Here is a 24706-nt window from a genome sequence, read left to right on the forward strand (position 1 = left end):
TTGTTGGAAATTTAAATGAATATCAAATTTTAGATCACGATAGTCGATTTTGTTTCCACTTTTCTAAAATTTGAATTTCACTTTGAATTAATTTTAAATCCACACACTTTATTACATTACTCTAATCCTGCAAAAGCTTAGAAAATAAATTTGTGTTAAATAATTTGTAATATTTTATTGATGCTAAGATTACACGTTGCGATTATGCTATAGGTTGCAATAATGCACTCATTGGTTAAAGTCTAGTCTGACAAATTGATTTCTCTTCCCTTTGAAAAAGGCAAATCATGTGATTCTTGTCTTCCAGCTCAGATGAACAGCGATTACTAAAGAGCATTCGAAAGTTACTTTCCCAACTGGATAGTTTTTTCCCTTTTTAAGGTGCAAACAGTATCTGCAGTATTTGCTCACCTTCGCTCGTTTTTGTTTATTTATATATTTGTCTTTTTTAAGATCCTGCTTCCTAAATGGAGAATGGCAAAGTTTGCAGTGCTAAGAAGATTACTGGGGTAAGTCCCTTCATGTCTGTGAATGGCTATTTACTGGCAGTTATTGCTCTGTGATTGGGGTGCTGGTGTTTTCATTAACTCGTAGCTTTGTGTTCTGTTTGTACAATGTGTTTCTGTTGAGTCTTTTAACCCCTTAAGGACACATGTCATGATTTCCTTTTATTCCAGAAGTTTGGTCCTTAAGGGGTTAAACAATTTTATGATCTGTTAGTTAAAAAAAAAAAAAAAAACCTGCAGTGAATTGAAAACTTCATTGCAAAGTGCAGACTATGATAGTCGAGCTGTGACTAGAGCTGAATTGGTGAATTTCTTTTTTTAAATCAACTATGGCTACCTTATTCCAACATAGAATGTGACGCAGATGAGAACTATGCGGCCCATCTAGTCTGCCCAATTTTCTAAATACTTTAATTAGTCCCTGGCCTTATCTTATAGTTGGGATAGCCTTATGCCTATCCCACACAGGCTTAAACTCCCTCACTGTGTTAACCTCTACCACTTCAGCTGGAAGGCTATTCCATGCATCCACTACCCTCTCAGTAAAGTAATACTTCCTGATATTATTTTTAAACCTTTGTCCTTCTTTAAAATGATGTCCTCTTGTTGTGGTAGTTTTTCTTCTTTTAAAGATAGTCCCCTCCTTTACTGTGTTGATTTCCTTTTATGTATTTAAATGTTTCTTTCATATGTGAAATTCACTTGGAATTGCTAACAATTGACATTTTGGTGAATAAACTCTTGTTTGTTGTTAAATACCCTTTGCTCCAAAACATTGAGAGGCCAAGTTTCCAATCACGAGTCATTATTTCTATGTTTAATTGGATTAGCAGACATGGAATAGAACTTAACGTTTGGAATGTTGGACAATCACCGTGGAGACCGATAAAACGTCTCTGCCGTTTGCGCTGTAGATATCATTTTTAGTTAAACTCCACTGATGTCACGTGCTCTGCTCTTGCAAATAAAACTCCCAGATTTATTCAATCAGTGATACTAACTAAATCGAGAATTCAAACTTAAGGTTAAAGTAGCCAAAGTGAATGTGGTTTCGGTTTGGCCACTTTGTCCTGAAATGTGAAATTCACTTTGCATTCTCTTTTATTGAATAACCCGGTAAGTGTTCTCTTTTATGTAACAACTGGAAGGATACGCTGGGACAAAAATAAAAGGTGGAAAAATAACCGGCCGATTCCATTGGTTTTTCAGGAGATTGACCTTTTAAACGTTACGTAACCACCAAAATATATATATATATAATTTTTTTTTTTAATTTTTTTTACATGAATGAAGTTTATCCTGTTTAAGACAGTCATGTAATTATTTATGTTTAGCGTGTTCTCCGAGGATGCATTAAAATTCCAGTCCTGCTTAAAGGAAACTTGCGCCGCCTGTAATCCAATGTCACATGAGTAGAATCTTGGGTCAATTATAGGGACATGCATCCCTTGGGGACAACTGGCTCATTGAAAAGCTCAGGTTTATGAATGAGACGGTTGTATCATTTTGCAACCAGACAACTTGCTGGTGGGTTTTATGTGGCTGGAATCTGTGATATTTGTGACCGTTTACAAAAGTGCTGATTTCAGTAGAATTTTGCAGTTTTGTAACTGGGGAGCAGAGCTAATGGCAGACATGCTGGGCAAGCACGCACCTTCCTACCCTCCTGTGATTGGATTATTCTTTGGGATAGACTTAGTCTGGGTCAGGGAAATAGAGGAAGGCTTGGGAAAAAAACCTACAGGTCTGCATGTTTTGCAAGTAGTTTTTAGACGCATGTTTTCTTCGAAAGTTTCCTATGTGCAACACTTTTCATGTCCAGCCCATCAGTATGTGTCCACTCCAAGGAATTTAGGTCTAGCTTGCAAGCCCTACATGAAATACATTATCAGGGCTTATCTCATAAGTTGTAGATTGTGATGATCAATTCAAGTAATACTGAATACAGCTCTGAAGGATGTGTTTATTGCCTCACCATGATTTAAAGGGACGCTATAGTCACCAGAACAACTGTTTAATGTAGTGGTTCTGGTGACTATAGCTTGTCCCTGCAGGCATTTCCATGTAGACACTGCCTTTTTTTGGTGCCTAGTAACATATCTAATGGTTGCCACTAGAGGTACTTGCTATTTCAGTACTGCACACTGTGCAGCACCTACATTCAGTGTCTCCACCCTCTGCATGTAGATGCTGAACGCCAGGGCCGCCATCAGGGGGTGACAACCATGACGGTTATCACAGGCCTGGCGGCCCTGGGCCACCCGATGGGCCCTATATCTGCAGGGGCCCGGTCAGCGCTGCGGCCGTGCAATAGCGCGACCTGGCCCCTTTAAAAAAAATCACAGCCGCAAAGTACTGCTGGGAGGAAGTGGCTGTCACTTCCTCCCAGCTCCCTCCCCTCCGTGCAGGAGGGAAGAAAGCCAGGCCGCGGGAGCCACGCCAACTCCCATCAGCCACAGTCTTCCAGTGGGATTGGAGGCGGGCCCCAGAGGGCCCAGACCCTGAGCTGAGTTAAGGGCCTCAAAATTTCTGGTGACTGCCCTGCTGAACGCTCTACATTCATTCAATGTATCTCTATGAGGAGATGCTGATTGCTATGGGAAAGCATTTGATTGGCTGATATTATCAAGACTGGTGATCTCAGCCATGTAGGCGGAGATAGCTGCAGTGGTGGAGAAAAGATAGGTTTTTAACACCATTCTAAAGGGGATGCTGGGATCTAAATATTTACTCCAGCTCTATAGTGATAGGAATACAGTTTGACTCTTTGTATAGCGGGTGTGCCGCAGGTTTGGATCATATACAGGATTAGCGTAGAGATTTTAGCGGCATCATGGCAGCTGTCATTTAGAAGATGTAAAGAAAAAAATGCTCTCTGCTGTGGAGCTGTGTGATACCCATCATTCACACCAACATTTCTGTGGGTTTTATTGCTGTGCCACTCTGTGATACTCGGACATGCTGCACATCCATACTTCCCAAGAATCCCTAGTCAGGAAGGACAGTCCCTATTCTGAGTCCAAATCCTAATGTTCCTCTTTTTTAAGAGCTCTGTATTGTTGGTGTGTTTGAGTGAATAACAGAGCTCCACAGTAATAATACTCCCAGTAATGTGAGTGTATAACAGAGCTCCACAGCAATAATACTCCCAGTAATGTCTGAGTGTATAACAGAGCTCCGCAGCAATAATACTCCCAGTAATGTGTCTGAGTGTTTAACAGAGCTCCACAGCAATAATACTCCAAGTAATGTGTCTGAGAGTATAGAAGAGCTCCACAGCAATAATACTCCCAGTAATGTGTCTTTAAACTACAATAAATGTGTTTAGAAATCAGTCTGTGCAAATGAGATACATTGTTCTTCTTATAAATTATATTTTAGTTCTATAAATTATTAGTAAGTCATCTAAAATTTCTCACGACAGTCCTGCCCCTGGTCAAACGCACATTCAGAACAGCCCCGCCCCTGGCCACAACCCCACTTGCATCCTAAAATTAATGTGACCGTCGTTGCCCCTTAGAAATTTTGGAGGTGTGCACATTACTGAACGATTTACTGTTGGTGGACTCATTCAAGCTCTTAGGAAATGGGTTTGGGTGTTATCGCAGAATTGGGGTAAACACCCACCCAAGTCACTGATAAACTGAGATGATGATGGGGAACCCTTGTTAATAATTATAAATAAAAGTCCCATCCAATTAAATAATTCTCCTCCTGAGACAAACTGAAATGCTTACTAGTGGTTATATCCCGCTGATAACCAGAAGCCCCTCTTTATGGCCTTCCTTCTTCCATTACCCTGCCCATCGGGCCATAGAATGGGAGGTTAGTAAATCTCAGTGAATCAGAGGTCCAGAACTGTAATTTCCATTCTTACTCCTATACACGTGTTTAAGAGCATGGATCCCAACTCCCAAGCCCTGAAGACCCTACAATCTGCTACCCCCCAGATTTCTGACTAGGAGATGCCTGATCGCTGCTCCAGAGTTAGTTCCTAAATAGATAAACCCTAAGTGTCAAAAAGAGAAATCTGGAAGTAAAAAACACTACAAGTGCAGGAGAAAAGAGCATTTCATTAAACAAGTTACCTCCTGCCAAATATTATATAATTGTTTTTACTAAATATTACACAGCACTAAAATCCCTTTTGAATGTTTTTTAGATTATAGTGGGTTAGAATGAGGGATTCCAATGAAAGCCGGGATCTAGAGACATCCATAAATAAAAATTACTGACACGAACCCCATTGGCCAATAGAATAACCTGGGGATACCATGTCTTAGAATGCTTGAAAAAAGAACAAAAACAAACCCGTTATTTCTGCTTGCGTATAAATTGTGGCAATTGTCATGTTGAAATATTTTTTTTTGATTGTTTTTATTAAAATCTGTTAATCTTTATTTAAATAGTTTTAAAAAAAAAAAATTAAATGCAATATTTCTAGCTAACCTTTGTTATATTTGAGCGCAATGGGCAGATTGTATCTTCCCCAAGTTCAATGGAGAGTGATCTCTTCCCTGCTCAGTGGAATGGATAAAGATCCTTAATAACCACGGATCCCACTGCTAATATCTAGTGATGTCACGAACATAACAACATTTTCAGTTCGCGAACCGCCATAGACTTCAATGGGCAGGCGAATTTTAAAACCCACAGGGACTCTTTCTGGCCACAATAGTGATGGAAAAGTTGTTTCAAGGGGACTAACACCTGGACTGTGGCATGCCGGAGGGGGATCCATGGCAAAACTCCCATGGAAAATTACATAGTTGATGCAGAGTCTGGTTTTAATCCATAAAGGGCATACATCACCTAACATTCCTAAATCACAATGGATATGGATTGACACCTGACATATGACATATTGACACCTTGACATATGGCTTGACACCTGTCCTCAGAGACCCTGATACACACTGACACAGAGCAGAATAGGGACTGTTCCCCCTACATAGGGTCACTTGGCAGATATGGATTGACAACTGCCCTCAGGGACCCTGATACACACTGACACAGAGCAGAATAGGGACTGTTCCCCCTACATAGGGTCACTTGGCAGATATGGATTGACACCTGTCCTCAGAGACCCTGATACACACTGACAAAGAGCAGAATAGGGACTGTTCCCCCTACATAGGGTCACTTGGCAGATATGGATTGACACCTGTCCTCAGAGACCCTGATACACACTGACACAGAGCAGAATAGGGAATATTCACTAAATGCCAAACATTGTTATACAGGGGAATATTCAGTAAATAAGGATAAGGGGGGGGGGCACCTACTGTCCTCCCCCCTGGCCCCCACCCCTGCGCGGTGGGTGGGGGCCATAAATCACAATGGGGGGACCTACTGTCCTCCCGCTCGCCCCCACCCGTGAGCGGTGGGTGGGGGCCAAAAAAATAATGAGGGGGGGACCTACTGTATGATGTTGTATCGATCAGGTAGTGTAAGGGTTACTACAGATCCCAGCAACCATTTGCGGCACGTCACTTCCGGTTTCCGGTTGACGGCCGTGACTATACCAAACGGACACTTGGAGGAACTACATTTCCCATCATACATTAGTACTCGCGGCATTAGTACTTCCGGTTGACGGCCGCGATCTAAACCGCATTACCAGTATGGACGTTTGTATTGACTACATCTCCCAGCACACACCAATGGTCGTGGCGCGTCATTTCCTGTCGACGCCCGCGATCACACAGGAGACAGGAAGAACAGCACCACATCAGATTGCTATTGAAGAATCAACACCCCCTATATAAACCCGAGGAGGATTACTTTCACCTCTTCCCCTGTTAGATTCCCGTTGTGCTGTGACATCACCCTTATACGCTGTGTAAAGCATACTTTTTATTTTATTTTGCAAATGTTGCATCCTTTCCGACTTGTTGTAATTTGGTAACATTTCAGCCACTTTCTGCTTATACCGGGGGTCTAGTAGCGTGGACACCCAGTACAGGTTGGTCTCCTTCAGCCTTTTTATACGAGGGTCCCTCAACAGGCATGACAGCATGAAAGACCCCAATTGCACAAGGTTGGATGCTGAGCTACTCATTTCCCGTTCCTCCTCCTCAGTGATCTCAATGAAGGTATGTTCTTCCCCCCCAGCCACGTACAACACCACGGGTACCAGATAGGTGACAACGAGCACCCTGGGATGCCTGTTGTGGTTGGTCTTCCTCCTCCTCGTCAAAGCCACATTCCTCCTCTAACTCCTCTTCCTCACAATCCTCTTCCAGCGTTGACGCAGGTCCAGCAAGCGATGCTGATAAGGCTGTTTCTGGTGGTGATGGTCACCACAACTCTTCCTCTTCACGCTCATCTACGGCATGATCCAGCACTCTTCGCAGGGCACGCTCCAGGAAGAAAACAAATGGTATGATGTCGCTGATGGTGCCTTTGGTGCGACTGACTAGCGTTGTCACCTCTTCAAAAGGACGCATGTGCCTACAGGCATTGCGCATGAGCGTCCGGTAACGTGGCAAAAAAATTCCCAGCTCCCTAGAGGCTGTCCTAGCACCCCGGTCATACAAATATTCATTAACGGCTTTTTCTTGTTGGAGCAGGCAGTCGAACATTAGGAGTGTTGAATTCCAACATGTCGGGCTGTCGCAAATCAAGCGCCTCACTGGCATGTTGTTTCGCCGCTGGATATCTGCAAAGTGCGCCATAGGAACGCCTGAAATGGCCACACACCTTCCTGGCCTGCTTCAGGACATCCTGTAAGCCTGTGTACTTATGCACAAAGCGTTGTATGATCAGATTACACACATGTGCCATGCACGGCACATGTGTCAACTTGCCCAACTTCAATGCCGCCAACAAATTTGTTCCGTTGTCACAAACCACTTTGCCGATCTCCAGTTGCTGCGGAGTCAGACACTTTTCCACCTGTGCGTTCAGGGCGGACAGGAATGCTTGTCCGGTGTGACTCTCTGCTTTCAAGCAAGTCAAACCCAAGACGGCGTGACACTGCCGTATCCGGAATGTGGAATAGTACCTGGGGGGTACCGTTGATGTGGAGCAAGACGCAGCAGCAGAAGAGGACTCAGCCGAGGAGGTTATGGAAGAGGATGGATTGGTGTCACCAACTCCTCTGCAGAGCCATGCATTCCATGCTTGTCAGCCGTCAGCAGGTTTACCCAATGAGCAGTGTAGGTGATATACCTGCCCTGACCATGCTTTGCAGACCAGGTATCAGTGGTCAGATGGACCCTTGCCCCAACACTGTGTGCCAGACATGCCATTACTTCCTTTTGCACAATCAAGTACAGGTTGGGGATTGCCTTTTGTGAAAAGAAATTTTGTACGGGTACCTTCCACTGCGGTGTCCCAATAGCTACAAATTTTTTGAACGCCTCAGACTCCACCAGCTTGTATGGTAAAAGCTGGTGGGCTAATAGCCAGCTGTCAGACGCTGGGCAAGGGGGTGACTTTCTGACATTGGCTTCTTACGCTCAAACATGTCCTTGACAGACACATGACTGTGGGCAGATGAGCGGGAACTGCTCAAGGCGAGAGATGGAGTGGCGGATGGTTGAGAGGGGGCAAGGAGGACAGCAGTGGTTGATGTGGCTGAAGATGCTGGACCCGGAGGAGGATGGCGGCTTTGAGTTTGTGTGCTGCTTGTACTCATGTGTTGATCCCATAGGCGTTTGTGATGTGCGATCATGTGCCTACGCAAAGCAGTTGTACCTTGGTGGGTGTTGGACTTCCCACGACTTAGTTCCTTTTGGCACAGGTTGCAAATGGCATCGCTGTTTTTAGAGGCAGACACACAAAAAAAAATTCCACACTGCTGAGCTCTGCAATGACAGCCTTCTGGTGGTGGACACAGCATGTGTTGATTGGCGTGCTGTCGGGCTGACCCCGGGTGCCGATGCATGCTGTCTGACTGTGCCACTAGCTCCTTGCGACGACCTCCCCCTGCTTCCAACTCGTCTCCTCCTCCTCTCTGTCTCCCCATCTGAACTTTCGCCCTGTTCTTCTTCTTGCCGAGCAGGCACCTACGTGACATCCATGGACGCATCGTCATCATCAACCGCTTTACTTGTATCTGACAACTCAGCAAAGGAAGCAGCAGCGGGTACAACATCATAATCATCACACCGTACGTCCATGTGTGTAATGCTGCCTGACTGAGACATATCCCTGTTATCTACATCCTCTGGCAATAATGGTTGCGCATCACTCATTTCTTCAAACGGATGTGTAAATAACTCCTCTGACAGATAAAGTGAAGCGGCTGTGGTGCTAGTGTTGGTGGTGGCGGCAGGCGAGTTGTAACTTGAGAGGTGCCCGAAGCTAAGCTGGAGGAGGATGGTGCGTCAAGGTTCCGAGCGGAAGCTGTAGAAGATTGGGTGTCCTGTGTTAGCCAGTCAACTATGTCCTCAGAACTTTTCAAGTTCAGGGTACGTGGCCTCTGAAAACTGGGCATTATTCTAGGGCAAAAGGGAATCACAGCACCACGACCACGACGGCCCCTGCGGGGTGGCCTGCCTCTGCCTGTCATTTTGTTTTGGATTAGTGGTACTATGCGTGCAAGCTACTGTGAGACCAGATATGAGTGGCACTGTGCAGTGGCAGAGGTTGGCAGAGTACAAGCTGTAGGCCTGACACACCCGCTTGAAGACAACCAGTTGCTATTCAATCTATAACAGTGAAAAAAGTTTTTGGGTTTTTAAATGCATGCTATTGTGACACCAGAAATGAGTGGCACTGTGCACTGGCAGAGGTTGGCAGAGTACACGCTGTAGGCCTGACACCCGCTTGCAGACAACTAACTGCTATTCAATATATAACAGTGAAAAAAGTTTTTTGTTTTTTAAATGCAAGCTATTGTGACACCAGATATGAGTGGTGGCACTGGGCAAGTGGGCACAGTATCCACTGTGAGCCTGACACAGAAGCTGGCAGGCAGGCAACTGCAATTAGATTACACAGGTAAAAAAAACAGACTGATGTTCTAGCCCTAAAAAGGGCTTTTTGGGGTGCTGTCCTTACAGCAGAGATCAGATGAGTCCTTCAGGACTGTAGTGGACACTGAATACACTAGCCTAGCTATCCATTTCCCTATCAAATCAGCAGCAGCTACACTTTCCTTCCTCTCACTAAGAATGCAGCTTCAGAATGAATCTAAAATGGATGCTGTACAGGAGGGTCTGGAAGGGAGGGTCTGCTGCTGATTGGCTGGAATGTGTCTGCGCATATGTTCGCCCGCCGTGGCGAACGCGAACACGCTATGTTCGCCAGGAACTATTCGCCGGCGAACCATTCGGTACATCACTACTAATATCACATTCTCTGCTGCAGGCTTTAGTTTTATTTTATCACCAGCTGTTAGCGAGCATTTGGACTTATAGTGCAACTCAAAGACGGCGACCTTTACATCAGAGACCTAACTTTTATTGTGGTATTTTATAATATTGTTTACGTAACATCACTGTCCCGGAAGGTCCACGGGATCTTCTACACACCAAGTCCTGTGATTCATGAAAAGAAGGCTGAATACCATAGTCACCACTAGAGACTTACTAGTGGTTATATCCTGCTGATAGCCAGAAGCCCCGTCTTATGATATCTTTTGACTGTGTTGGAATGTCAACGTGCTCTTTGAATCTAGTATCTACTAAAAAAAGCATTTCTTTTCTAATAATAATTTATTGCTATCGTTAACTGTTCTCTGACTGAAATGTGTGTGATGCAGAGATCCCTAATTTTATTATCTATCCAATAACAATTATAATGTCACTCATGAGAACAGTTATAACTAGTACATTATGTGTGGGTTTATTTGAATGAACTAATCCCATTTTCTTTTATTATCATTGTTTTTAGCATCTTACCTTTCCTCTAGTGGTGGTCTCCATAATTTCATCCTTTGGCTCCTCCATGTTGTATGGTTATAACTTGGCAGTGGTCAACTCCCCGTCTGAGGTAAGGACCAATCTCTGAATTTCTTTGGTTTGGATTTAAATTGGATTCTAAGATGTTAATCTCCGTGCTTGTCTCTTTCCTAACCAATCATTTCTGAGCAATGTTCCTGCGGCTTAATTATTCTTCCTATAGAATAAAAACTGCATATTGTATAACTAGAAGAATAGAATTGGATACACTGTAAAGTTTCATCCGTTTCGAAATGCCTTGATCTTTGAGATTTTGATAATTGATAGCATTTTCATTTATGTGATCGTGAACATCAGATTATTCAACCCTGTTTTTTTTTCTTTTCTGTATAACTTCTAGGGATTTTAACACAAAATTCAAAAGTGTATACATTGAATAAATGAGTAAAGTTTTAACTGTGTTTCAATATTCTTCCTCTTTTTCTAAAAATGTTCATCTAGAATAGCTATGATTTATCCATCGTAGGAATTGAAGCTGACTCATTTTATGAATCATTTTTTTTTCCCCAGCATATCAAAAGATTTTACAATGCTACCTGGCTACAGCGATATGGACAGCCTCTTGCGCAGAGTCCACTGACCATAATGTACTCTTTGACTGTGTCAGTGTTTGCCTTGGGTGGTATGCTTGGCTCTCTTATGGTGGGAATTCTGGTGTCTAGGTTTGGAAGGTAAGAGCAGCTGTATGACTGGAGAAACATATACATCTAATCCATTCTACCAGTTACCAATATTCAAATAAAAAAAAATAAAAAAACACACTACAAAAATGTTCTGTATCTCTTTGGCAACCACCTGGCTCATCCTTTACATACTGCGTATGGATCAAGAACGGTCTAACCCCTTAAGGTGAGCCAGTGCCAGGGACCTTGTGGCACCATAACAACTTAATTTTGATTAAGTTGTTATGGTGTCCGGAGTCTTCCTTTAATTCCTGGAAATCTAAGGTTTGGCAGTTTAGTTTCAAGAATATTCTATTCATGTATTCAAACAGAACTTCCAAACTTTAAAATAATCAGCTGAGTTAATTGCCCAGTCACTCACTGATGCCAAACGAGTTGCAATTACTCAATTTCATTATCAGCATTTGTCTAACTTCATAGATTTCTCTGTAGCAAAAATAATCATTTAACTTTGCCCCTACACCATTTAATATGACATTGTTTATTGTTCTATGAATGAGACATTTAAGCAGGGCTGGTCCCCAAATAGTCTACCAAAGAACAGTCTTTTCATATTAATTTACTTGATAAAATGTCATATTGAGTGTGTGTGTCAGTGTATGATTGTGTATCAGTGAGGATGTCTGTGTGTCGATGAGTGCATATATGGGTCAGTGAGAGTGTATGTTGCTTAAAAGGATGAAAATGTTTAATTAAAATTAGTTTGCCTCAATTCATGTGATTCGTAGTAATATGCATATATTTGTGTGTGTGTGCCATAGATTGAGTGACAGGTGGTTGTCTTGCTCCCTGTCACTGCTACTCCCCCTGCAGGCACTTACTGGGGGAATTTGGGATACAATGACGCCAGTGTGCTCGCCGTGAAACCAGCATGTTTGTGTCGGCACCGGGGATTGCCATGCTTAGGGCAGTGAACCCAAGCAGACTTAACCAGCCACACGCACACAGACTCGCACTCTGCCAACTCCACACATACATATCACACTCGGTCTACACCTGCTAATTCACGCTCAGCCAGCCCCACACACATCCTGCTCAGGTGTATTGCTTAGAGGGAGCTAGGAGGGCTATACGGGGGCCTTTTTTATTCCTGCACCGTTGGCGTTGCGTTGCCCTGTGATTCCTAGTTACCCCCCGATTCCTCCCCTGTTTACGATACCTGCGTGACATCTTTGCCTTGATTTTTTTTTTTCGTTTACTTGTTCTATATGCATTGTTTTATAATTATAGAGTGTGTGTGTGTATGTTTGTAACATATTGTGACTAGCCGAGCAGAATATAGTTTACTTGAAATCTCATCCAAGTCTGTTTGCTATCAGCCATCCCAGATTAACCACTTTCTCACGCTATTAACCCAGGACTCCTCATTTACATAATGTGTTTCTCTTAATGGCAAGAGGTTGCAGTTGTAGATAATAACCGTTTTTTATACAGTTTTATCCCCATAGGCCTTATGTTTAGCTCTGGAGTTTCTGTACATCTAGCATAAAGTTTACTCTCTATTCTATATTTTTTGTGTTCTGTATCATCATCATCACTTGTCGTCATCATGGACTTCTTTTTCGTATCATCACATCTGGGATACTTTCTATTCCACACGACTGGAACTCTCCTTATACAGAACACCGTTCTTCTAATACGTACAATCATGGGCGTAGGAACCCCAAAAAATCTGGGGGGGATAGCATTTTTACTCGCCGGGTATATTCTTATTCCGTAAACTAGGAGTTGTTTATCCCATTGTACAGCGCTACGGAATTTGCAGTCGCTATATAAATGATTAAATAATAACATTAAAGGGTCACTACAAGGAAGGGGTTTTACTTACCCGTATACAGCGCCGGGATCCTCCTGATTAGAACCACCCCTACCCTTCCCATGACTATTAGAACCACCCATACCCCTTCCATGCACAAAAGAACCCCACCTACCCCTTCCACGCATTTTAACCCCCTACCCCTTCCATGCATATTAGTACCCCCCTAACCACTTCCATGCATATTAGTACCCCCTAACCCCTTCCATGCATATTATAACCCACCCTACCTCTTCCATTCATATTAGTACTCCCCTAACCCCTTCCAATAATTTTTCTACCTCCCCCCTCCTCCCATCCTTATTAGTAGCCCCCCTAACCCTTTCCAATTATTTTTCTGCCATGTTAACTAACGCCAGTGCTGGAGTGCCGCTGTGTTTACATTAAAAGGTCTGCAGGGACAGGCTATAGACACCAGAACCACTACATTAAGCTGCAGTGCTTCTGGGGACTATAGTGTTTCTTTAATGTGAGGTAAATTAGAGATTAGTGCCACAAATAATATGCTAGATTTCCTACTTACAACCAGATGAGGATGATGATGGGCTCTAGCTGCAGTCTGGCTCCACTGGTCTGGTGTAGAACAGGCTCTCTGGAGGCTGTTTGTAACTGTGGTCCCAAAAATCAATGTTCTGTGAGAACGGGAATCAGCTCAATTTTTTGGGGGCCCTTTACACAGCTCAAGGTCTGGGTCCCAGGGTCCACCTTCACGTTCCACCAATGAGTTTGTTCACAGAGGGTGGAGTGTGTAGGGGATGTCCTGATATGTGTGTAAGGAATGCATTGTGTGAATCTGTGTTTGTATGTGTAAGGGCTGCAAGGTGTGATTCTGTGTATGTACGGGATGCAGTGTGTGCGTCTGTAAGGGGTGCATTGAGTGTGTGTACGGGGTGCATTGAGTGTGTGTAAGGAATGCATTGTGTGTTTCTGTGTGTGTAAGGATTGCATGATTGTGTGTGTGTGCACGGGGTGTATTGAGTGTGTGTAAGGAATGCATTGTGTGTTTCTGTGTGTGTAAGGGTGGCATGATTGTGTGATGGATGTCAATCTCTCTCCCTCGTCACTCTCTCTCCCCCTCCCTCCCTCCGTCCCCCCCTTGTCACTCACTTTCTCCCCCCCTCCCTCCCTGTTTCTCCCCCCTCCCCCTCCCTCTTTCTTTCTCCCCCCTCCCCCTCCCTCTTTCTTTCTCCCCCCTCCCCCTCTCTTTCTCCCCCCCTCCCTCCCTCTTTCTTTCTCCCCCCCTCCCTCCCTCTTTCTTTCTCCCCCCCTCCCTCCCTCCCTCCCTCTTTCTTTCTCCCCCCCCTCCCTCCCTCTTTCTTTCTCCCCCCCTCCCTCCCTCTTTCTTTCTCCCCCCTCCCTCCCTCTTTCTTTCTCCCCCCCTCCCTCCCTCTTTCTCTCTCCCCCCCTCACTCCCTCTTTCTCTCTCCCCCCCTCCCTCCCTCTTTCTCTCTCCCCTCCTCCCTCTTTCTCTCTCCCCCCCTCCCTCCCTCTTTCTCTCTCCCCCCTCCCTCTTTCTCTCTCCCCCCCTCCCTCCCTCTTTCTCTCTCCCCCCCTCCCTCCCTCTTTCTCTCTCCCCCCCTCCCTCCCTCTTTCTCTCTCCCCCCCCTCCCTCCCTCTTTCTCCCCCCCTCCTTCTTTCTCCCCCCCTCCCTCTTTCTCCCCCCCTCCCTCTTTCTCCCCCCCTCCCTCTTTCTCCCCCCTCCCTCTTTCTCCCCCCTCCCTCTTTCTCCCCCCTCCCTCTTTCTCCCCCCTCCCTCTTTCTCCCCCCTCCCTCTTTCTCCCCCTCCCTCTTTCTCCCCCTCCCTCTTTCTCCCCCCCTCCCTCTTTCTCTCCCCCCCTCCCTCCCTCCCTCTCCCCCCCTCCCTCCCTCCCTCTCCCCCCCTCCCTCCCTCTTTACCCTCCCTCCCTGTTTCTTTATCCCCCCTCCCTCCCTGTTTCTTTATCCCCCTCCCTGTTTCTTTATCCCCATCCCTGTTTCTTTATCCCCATCCCTGTTTCTTTATCCCCCCTCCCTCCCTGTTTCTTTATCCCCCCCCTCCCTCTTTCTTTATCCCCCCTCCCTCCCTCTTTCTTTATCCCCCCTCCCTGTTTCTTTATTCCCCCCTTGTTTCTTTATCCCCCCTCCCTCCCTGTTTCTTTATCCCCCCCTCCCTCCCTGCTTGTTTATCCCCCCCCTGTTTCTTTATCCCCCCCTCCCTCCCTGTTTCTTTATCCCCCCCTCCTTGTTTCTTTCTTCCCCCCTCCCCTACCTGTGTTGTAGCGTGGCCGAGCTGTGTAATGTCCGCGGGTACAGGGAGCTTTTGTTTCCTGTATCCGGCGGACTAACAGGAAGTGCACACTCAGTGTTCACTTCCTGTTAGTCCGGCCGGGTACAGGAGACAGATTCTCCCTGTACCGGCGGACTATACAGGGCTCGGCCACGCTACATTGAGGAAGTGACAGGAGGGAGCGCTGAGCGCTTCCCTCCTGTCAGCCCCTCTCCTCTGGCTGCGCCCGGGCGGTGCGCCCTCATGGACGCACCAGCCCGGGCAGAGCTGCAGCCGCCTGAGGCTCTCTGCAGAGCGCTCGGGCGGCTGCAGCAGAAGGGGGGCCGGCGGAGCTGGGGGGGATTTCCCCATTACCTGTCCCCCCCGCATGATTTGCTGGGGGGGATGTGTCCCCCCCCATCCCCCCCGGTTCCTACAGTACAGAAGAGGAAAGATCCCTTTTTAGATACTAAATAATTACCATTTGACCTTTTCTGTTTTGTTTTTGGTACAAAGATAAGTTTCATCGAGTTCTGATATATTCCATTGTATCTTCAGGAAAGGGTCCTTGATAGCCAGCGCACCTTTGGTCTTCATTGCTGGAGGTTTGATGGGATTCAGTCGCCTCTTCGGGTCCCCAGAAATGGTCATTATTGGAAGGTTTATAACTGGTATACACTCCGGTAAGAGCTCCTGTACATTGTTCATTTTCTGTCTGTAGACGGCATTGCTTTAAAAACTTGGCTTTTGATGCTTAGCAATAGCCAGGGACCCCCCCTCCCAAAAACTAAACAAGAAAGTTCAGTCCCTGAAGATTCCCAATTCTTCTGGCATTAATGTGATAGGACGTGGCACTTAAAACTTAGACCCTCATATTTTATTTCTAGAATTCTGCGAATTTTCAATATATGTAGGAAGCCAATATTCATAATGTGATTTTATATAGTTATCCATGAGCAGTATTTGGTTTAAGTTAATTGTGAGAGGTTTAATGTACCAAGACATGACACATCACCATATTGCTATTCTGGCAAGTAAGTCTTGGGCAGGGAACAAAAAACCTGTTATAAAATGGATACAAACTACTGGGTTATCCACAGAATATCAGGAATTAAAATTCAATTCTGAGTGAATTTTAAATTTAGATAAAATGCTTAACGTTATATTAAATAATATACAGTCACACACACACAGTGCATAGTGTGTAGTATATAAACCACTATTAGTAGGGAATACAAGTAAAACAAATAGTTACTTACCCTTTTAAGTCTCATGTCGTGCCAGTTTTGCCATGGCCATGGCTTCTCCCCCAGCTAAGATCATCTTTACAGATTATTTTAGGATAGCCAAGATTTGAGGGAAGATAAAAAAAAAAGACACAAGAGAGGTGAGAACAGCTCAATTAGCTTGCCCTTCAGTGGGTCCCCGCCCAGATCTCAAGCTGGTTTTAGCTCATCTTGTGCCATTATAGAGAGTACATCTCTGAAGCATATCAGACTGATCCCACCCATACGGGCAGTCCAGATCCGAGATGTCAGCAAGTTCCCTCTGCACAAGAGATACGGCAACCCCAGACGATCGTTTCAACCTTGTAAGGTATCATCAGTGAGGTATAGCCAATATCCCTCTAGGCACCGTGAGCAAGGGGTCCACGTCTGGATTTCCCTTTAAACTTAAGGAGAGAAAAACAAATAGCAAGAGAGGTGAGAATGGACAACAGCTCAATTAGCCTGCCCTTCGGTGGGTCCCCGCTCAGATCTCAAGCTGGTTTTAGCACATCTTGTGCCATTACAGAGAGAACATATCTGAAGCATATGAGACTGGTCCCACCCGTACAGGCAGTCCAGATCCGAAATGCCAGCAAGTTCCCTCTGCACGAGAGATACAACAGATTTGAGGGAAGCATTGGGGTTCTAGTGCGCATGCGCAGTAATCTTCATCTTCTCATAGAGATGCATTGACTCGGTGCACCTCTATGGGTTGCGTTTTACGCAGAGCGTGATGACGCAAATGGCGTCTAGGAAAGGCCTCTAGTGGCTGTCGAAATAACGCCCCCTAGAGGTGATTATTGCTAGTAAATAAATATTGCAATTTCTCAAAAAGTCATTGTTTGCATTGCTGAGACTACAGAGGCAGTCTCACTGCACCAAAACCACTACAGAAGGCAGCAGAGGTTCTTTTGTTTCGAGTGTCCCTTTAAGAACAAATTGCAAATAGCAAAGAGAAATAAACCTCTTTTATGAATTGGGAGGGGGGGAGGGGGAGATTGCGCTTTGGTGTATGTGGGCGGAGTCAAAGATTGGGGGCTGCAGTTAAGAGAAATAAAAATTGAAGTCCAGAACTGCACCTGAATGTTTTGGTAGCAAATTCTGCAGTTAAAACAATAAAAAAACCTTTATAGATTGAGGGAAAAACAATGATGGCTCTCATTGTTTACTTGTGAACTAGTCGAGGAGTCTACTTGGCGTTATGACCTCAAATGAATACTTTTTAATTAATATGCCGTTGCTTCATAAGATACTATTTACATAATTGTTGCCAGTGTGAATTAATTCTGCCCGAGTATGTTTGAATCTTGTGATAACCGTGGGTAATTATTCGAATGAGGAGTACATCAGATCTCTGTAACAGAATAAGCATGGCTATACAGTCCTATTGCAGATATCTGATCCAATTAAAGAGAACAACCACAGGATCATTTCATTGATCTTACCAGTCTGTAAACTCATTTCATTTTATCTTTGTAGAAATGCATTTGGGCTGGGAGTCCAATTCATTTAAATTAAGCTGGATACACTTTTCAAATAATTTTTTCAGAATATTAAAATGTCACAAAATCTTTTTTTTTTGTGTGTGTGTATATATATCTAAAAAAAAATATATAAATATGTATATGTGTGTGTGTGTGTGTGTGTATGTGTGTGTATATATATATATATATATCAATTTTTAAAAAGAAGATATTGTTCAGAATAAATAATTTGAAAAGCTTATCCAAAAATATGAAATCGAGACCTTAGTACGTTGCAGCGCCCTCTAAAGCTAGGACAGTTTTGGGTATATTGTCAATATTTCTCCATACAGACAGCCCTATTTAAAGGTGCATTCCTATCTAGGATTACCGAATGCTATGAGAGTTTCAGCAGATCTGTCATGTAAGCATGGTCCATTAACTGTTCTATAAGCAGCAAATAAATAAAGATACGTTGCCACTATGACCGTAACATTCTATATACCGTACTCCAACACTAGCTGCTATCTCCATTCTCCATGTATTGTGTGCCTGGATTGAGTCTATCTTGACAAAATGTAATTGGTTAAACATTTGCACTGATGAAGTAATTTTCTTGCGTGCGTTCCTTACAGCCATCAAGTACTTAATTTATTTAATTTAAAAGAGCATAATTTAGCCGGATCGGTGGGGTATGTGCTTTCAGTAAGCCGTCCTGTGTGATCACATTTGCTTGGTAGCTAAATTGTGACGTTTACATGTTTACTTATTTTTCATTGTTACGAACTATCTCGTCTTGTTTACAGGAATCACGCTCAGTGTTGTTCCTATGTATTTGGGAGAAATTTCCCCAAAGAATTTACGTGGCTTCTTGGGTCTGTTGCCGAGTATCTTTATTTGCCTTGGGGTGTTTACAGCACAAGTTCTGGGACTTCCTGAATTGCTTGGCCAGGTCAGTATTCGCCATTACCAGTGTATGTGGGTAGTATTAATAACTTGGAGATTATTCCCAAAAAGGATGCCAGGGGCCTGCTTATTGCAATGATACGTGCTCCATACATACCCAGGTTCTAATCCAACATTTTAGCCACTTGCTTACAGCTGGGTATAGACACAGTGCCTAAACCCATGCCCCAAGTGGGCATAAGCCTGGGAATGTGAAGCCTTCCCGGTGTGGATTCCCCTCTTCTTAACATCCTCAACTGCTGTTCTAAGCCATAGTGACCACATTCATCAGCATTTCTCTCTATCCGTTTTTAGAAGGACTCATTAAACATAAAATAGTCTTGTTAATACAGGGAGTGAGTCTGTTAAGTTATATAATATTCAGTTTATATATTGGTATTACATATACCATACCAGTGTGCTTTGCTTTCTCAAAGAAGAAACCTACACGGTTCACGTACAGGTAACAAACTAGGGGAGTTGCAGGAGTTTAAATTCTTACAGTAGTTTTGTCCTTTTCATTCAATTATCTATAACAGCGTATCATCTTGAATTTTCTTACTGATAATCAGAACAGGATTGTTGGTTTAGTCACAGAAAATCCATTCTGTAGCAAGTGATATAATATACATAGTGTGTGTCCCAAGTTCATGTTCTGAATATAGTCTATACCGCTAATGGCTTTTGCATTTCTTAGTGTATACATTGAATTTTAATGATTTTTTTCCTACCAGGATGCAAACTGGCCCCTGTTTCTTGCCTTGATTGTGTTGCCAACCCTTGTCCAGCTTATAATTCTCCCTTGGTTTCCAGAAAGTCCTCGATATCTCCTCATCGATAAAAACAATGTCCATGCCACCATAGATGGTGAGTAGCCATTTAACATTCACATAAAACTGGGAAGGTTCTGGGCCAGGGATTTAGTAAATAGCAGAATCAAGGTGGAGAAATTTCATAATTAGTATCTTATTCAGTTTTCCTTTGCACTCTGTGACCTTCAGATACAAGGTCCAGAGGTTATGGTAGGTAGTGGTAGATTAATGAGGTGACGTATCGTCCAAACCATAGGGAGGATTCGAATATGGGATTAGAGTTCTGGAAAGTTGGACTCCCAAGTTCATCCATGTAAAAACCAATGAATTCTGATTTGTTTGAACCACTTGCTGGACACCGTGAGACCTCTAAACACTCTGGTTGGTTTAGTTTGATGGCAGGTCCATTGATTGTAACGGCAAGCAGCAGAATTGAAAGGATGTCAATCCTCAATACAAATTTATATCAGATCTGTAAACAGTACAATGAACTATGAATTTTCGGAGTGGTTTATAACACTACCAACTACTGCCCTATATCGCAACAGCCATTTGCCTCCAAGATCCTTGAAAGAGTTGTGCATGCGAGATTGACAAACTCCCTCGAAACCAACTCTCTGCTTGACCCGCTTCAGTCTGGATTCCGCGCTTGTCACTTTGTTGAAACAGCTGTGACCCAAGTATCCAACGATTTAATCGCTGCTAAATCTTGCGGCATTACTCTATCCTAATTCTCCCTGATCTTTCTGCTGCCCTTGACACTGTTGATCATCAACAGCTTCTTTTCATTCTCCATAATCTGTCTACGAGATACTGCTCTCTCCTGATGCTCCTCCTACCTCTCCTAGCGCTTTTTCATTGTTTCTTTCTCTGGCTCTGCCTCTTCTCCCCAACCCCTCACTGGTGTCCCCTACGGTTCGGCCCTTGGTCCCCTACTGTCCTCCATCTATACTGCCTTCCTTGGTAAACTCATCAGCTCCTTTAGCTTCCATTATCATTTTATATGCAGATGGCATGCAAGTCTAGCTGTCCTCTGCTGATCTCTCACCCCCCATCTTGACTTGTCTTTGACAACCTCTCCACGATTTCCTATTGGATGGCTGCTCACTTCCTTAAACTCAACCTGTCCAAATAAGAACTTCTGGTCTTTCCTCCCTCAAGTGTTACTACTCCCATGTCTGTCTCCCTCCAAGTCAACAGTGCCACCATCACCTCTACCTCGCAGGCTCGCTGCCTAGGTGTTCTCTTTGACTCTGACCTCTCCTTCACGCCTCATGTCCAGTTGATCGCCAAATCCTGCTACTTCCATCTCAAAAACAAAGCTCGCATCCACCCCTATTTAACACCAGACGCGGCTAAGGTGCTGGTCCATGTCGTTGTTCTTTCTCGTCTTGACTACTGCAATCCCCTTCTCAGTGGTCTTATGTTTTTCCAGATTGCACCGCTGCAATCTATTATGAACACGGCGGCAAGGCTCATTTTCCTGTCCGCCGGCGCTTTCCACGCCTCCCCCCTCTGTCAGTCTCTGCATTGGCTTCCAGTTAGATATAGGGCTCAATTTAAGATTCTGGTGCTTGCTTAAAGTCTCTACATAATGCTGCTCAAACCTACCTATCCTCCCTAATACACAAATATGTCCCGTCGAGGCTCCTGTGCTCTGCTGAAAACCTACGTCTATCCTCTGTCCATACTCCCACATCTGATACTCACCTCCAAGACTTCTCCAGGGCTGTACCTTTTCTGTGGAACTCCCTTCCCACCTCAGACTTTCACCCACTCTCCTTCAAAAAATCATTGAAAACCCACTTCTTTAGCAAAGCATATCATTTAAACTGTTAGCAGATTTTCATCCCCCCCCCCCCATAACTACTCTTCTGCAACTGTCAGAAATAACCTACTAAGTTCCCAGTGAATACTTTTCTAGCAACCTATTTCATTACTCCTACTTATACCCCACTCCCTTTAGCATGTAAGCTCGTTGAGCAGGGCCCCCAACCCCTCTGTTCCCGTGCGTCCATTTGTCTGGTTACAATTACGTGTGTGTTAGTCCACCAATTGTATAGTGCAACGGAATTTGCTGGCGCTATATAAATAACAAATTTCCGCTTGAGTTGCCTCTAGTTTCAGCCAACAAACTAATCCTTCACTTCCTTTACTTTGTAAAAGACCCATCATTTGTTTTGAAGAATGGAGCCTTGAGATTTACAATGCTGTACAAAAAAAAAATTTGGACTATTTACTAAACTGTGAATTGTGCGTACTGCAAAATGCACTTTTAGACTAAACTTTGACTGTTTTGATTTAAATGTTTCTGTTCCTTTATCAATTGTGCCCAGGTCCCAATTTAATGAATAAACCAAAATGAACCATGTACTGACAATTGTTCAAAAAGAAACATTTAAATTATAAGGTTAGGACCGTGAGTATCCCAGCACATGCCTAACACAATTTCTTGAAGAAAGCTATGCAGTTTTGTTTTTTTTTTGTTTGTTTTTTTTAAGGTCACCGCTTTTCATTGTTTACATTTTGCCCACAGTATGTTGTTACTTTAATGCTGCATTGAAATACAAAACTTTTAAATACATCAGAACTGCCTGCAAAAATGAATGTCCCCTTTTGGTCATGTAGGGACATCCTGTACGTGTGCTGATTAGTCTCACAGGTTTATGTACTAAAATTAGAATTATAAGCAAATTTTAAATTTGAAGTCAAAATATACTAGGGCGGAGACCCCTCCTAATAACTCCACCGGACACAATAGACACATTTGGCCAACAAGGCCGCACACTTGAAAGCACGAGTACCCAAGACCTCAAATAATCTGCTCGTCCCCCACGAGGCAAAGTCTGATGCCCAAAAAGTCATGATGAACACCTCAAATATGTCGAATTCAGCATACCGCTTATGACAATCTATGAGTCGCAACCCTATCGTCCACCTGACTAATTCCGCTTGTTGTACACATTTACTCTAAATACTTGTATAATAGCCTACTACTGTTCAAATTGTTGATCATTCCGATTTCGCATGGACCTGCGTGCCCGTTCTACTGTATTTGACTGTTGCATCCAATACACGGCTTTGAGAACTAAATTTGAAGTCAAAATAGCCGAACTTGTAAAAAATTCAGCAACGTCGGCAATGCTTTCATCCGGCTCGGTGTCCTTCACATTGACTTCTCACTTTCGTCCGATAATCTTTAAATGTTACCAAGTTATATTTTACAGTATGGGTATATATTAAACCTAGAATACAGCCATATAAATAGCGTGGTTTGTTTATTTATTTATTTTTCTCTGACTTCTTGCATTGCAAATATTTTTACTTTACTGTGTCTTGAAACTTTTGGATGACACCCTTTTTTTACAGTCTCGATCTTTTCCCCCCTGCTACTACGTGTGGTGGAGATTCATCAATGTTGGCCGTGACAAATTGTCAGGTTGATACTAATTGCACGCTTGCATTACAACCTGAAGTTTAGCTGTCTCGTCCATTTGACAGGACTTCTTTTGATTTTTGCAGTTTTGCTTGGGTGCCCATCGGTAGTCTAGGAGCAGTTTGAAAGATAAATGGGTGGTTTCTCCAGCAATCTTGTCTTTCACTTTGATTGCTTCCCTCGGGGATGAGAAGATACCTGGCTAGGTTCCTTCTCCTTACTCTTCATCCTGTCTGTTTGTTGGATTGCTAAGCACACAGAAAGCAATGATCATTTGATATTGAGACAACACTGTTGGCCGTTATAATGACTCATAATCAACATGTTGGAAGGAGGATGAAAGCAGATTGGGCAGGGATATCAGACCTGTGATTATACACTGCTTAGAGGAATCTTCTAAATTCAATTATTTTTGTTTTGTGTTTAAAAAAAAAAAAAAGTAAAAATGTACATTTTAATTTTGAAGCAATTTAAGTCAGAAATCCGATATGTTACTAGATAGCATTCTCTCTAAATTACTCCATGAGGAAATAATATGCATATTATATAGGATTATATATGAATATAACAAATTAATAAGAATAAGATTTACCTAATATATATTATTATTATTTATTTCCCAAAGAGTGAATTACCTATTTTAATGGTGATTTTTTTTAGGGCTGGAATCTTGCTAAGAAGTCGGTATTGCAAATGCAACTCATTTATCGAGGTGTTAAGTACGAAAATAAAGAATTCTTCTCCGTTGCTGCAGCAAATATTCAGCCTGATTTTAGCTTGAAGCAAACCGCACACTCCTTGAATTTTTAAATTTGTTTTTAAGCCCAGATGTGACACAGATTTTTACATGATATTTATGGTTTATGTTCTCGCGCATGGATTTGAGTTGTGACATTTCCATCCCATGATGACATTTTCATGCCTTTTGCACCAAAAATACTTTAATTTTGCTAATTGCGCTACAGAATCGTTGCTGCTCTGCATTGTGAGATGTGGCTGTTATGGCAAAGTGGACTGATGGCACACTTGCTGGCCACAGTGGGTACTATGTCAGTCACAAGCAAGGCTGCATGGTTTAAACCCAGGTTTGAATCCCACTCTGACCTAGTAAGAGTCCTTAGTCGAGTTATCTAATGATATACTTCCACACCCTTGAATCCTCATAGATTGTAAGCTCTTTTGGTCTTTTGGTTTTGCATGGTCTTTAAAATCAAAGATAAATGTAAAACAGATAAATAAAGCAATATTACACTTAGCGCATTTAATCTTTATCAAACCTGTCATGAGGTTAAAACATATGTGGGATATATGGAAAATAGGCTGCTGCTCAGAAACCTCTTGTTTAGAACCAAGCCTTTAATAAAAAATAAAAAAAATGGAAGCCACATGATCATAGTAGCTGATATGTTTCATTCTTTCTGTTTCAGCTTTGAGGTGTTTCATTGGGGAGTATGACGTGCAGGATGTCATCGAGGAGATGCAGGAGGAGCAGCAATCCCTTTCATCGGTGGAGACCGTATCAGTCTGCCAGCTGTTGATGGACCACACTCTGTTCTGGCAAATTTTATCAGTTGTTGTAATCAATATGGGTATGCAGCTCTCTGGAATAGATGCTGTAAGT

The 24706-nt window shown here is 43.4% G+C and overlaps 1 protein-coding gene across 1 annotated transcript in view; it reads left to right on the forward strand.

Moving 5' to 3' along the window:
- The first annotated feature begins 310 nt into the window (after positions 1–310).
- The window catches only part of LOC134575815 (solute carrier family 2, facilitated glucose transporter member 9-like), a 44874-nt gene continuing 20478 nt past the window's right edge, over positions 311–24706 (forward strand). Inside the window, exons 1-8 of the mRNA XM_063435239.1 lie at positions 311–381; positions 454–509; positions 10350–10448; positions 10928–11088; positions 15720–15844; positions 18699–18844; positions 19572–19704; positions 24513–24700. Coding sequence (XP_063291309.1) covers positions 468–509; positions 10350–10448; positions 10928–11088; positions 15720–15844; positions 18699–18844; positions 19572–19704; positions 24513–24700 — 894 coding nt within the window. The 5' untranslated portion in view covers positions 311–381; positions 454–467. The remainder of the gene's footprint in view (positions 382–453; positions 510–10349; positions 10449–10927; positions 11089–15719; positions 15845–18698; positions 18845–19571; positions 19705–24512; positions 24701–24706) is intronic.

The sequence above is a fragment of the Pelobates fuscus genome, chromosome 10 (genome assembly GCF_036172605.1).
Source record: "Pelobates fuscus isolate aPelFus1 chromosome 10, aPelFus1.pri, whole genome shotgun sequence".
Taxonomy (NCBI): Eukaryota; Metazoa; Chordata; class Amphibia; order Anura; family Pelobatidae; genus Pelobates; species Pelobates fuscus.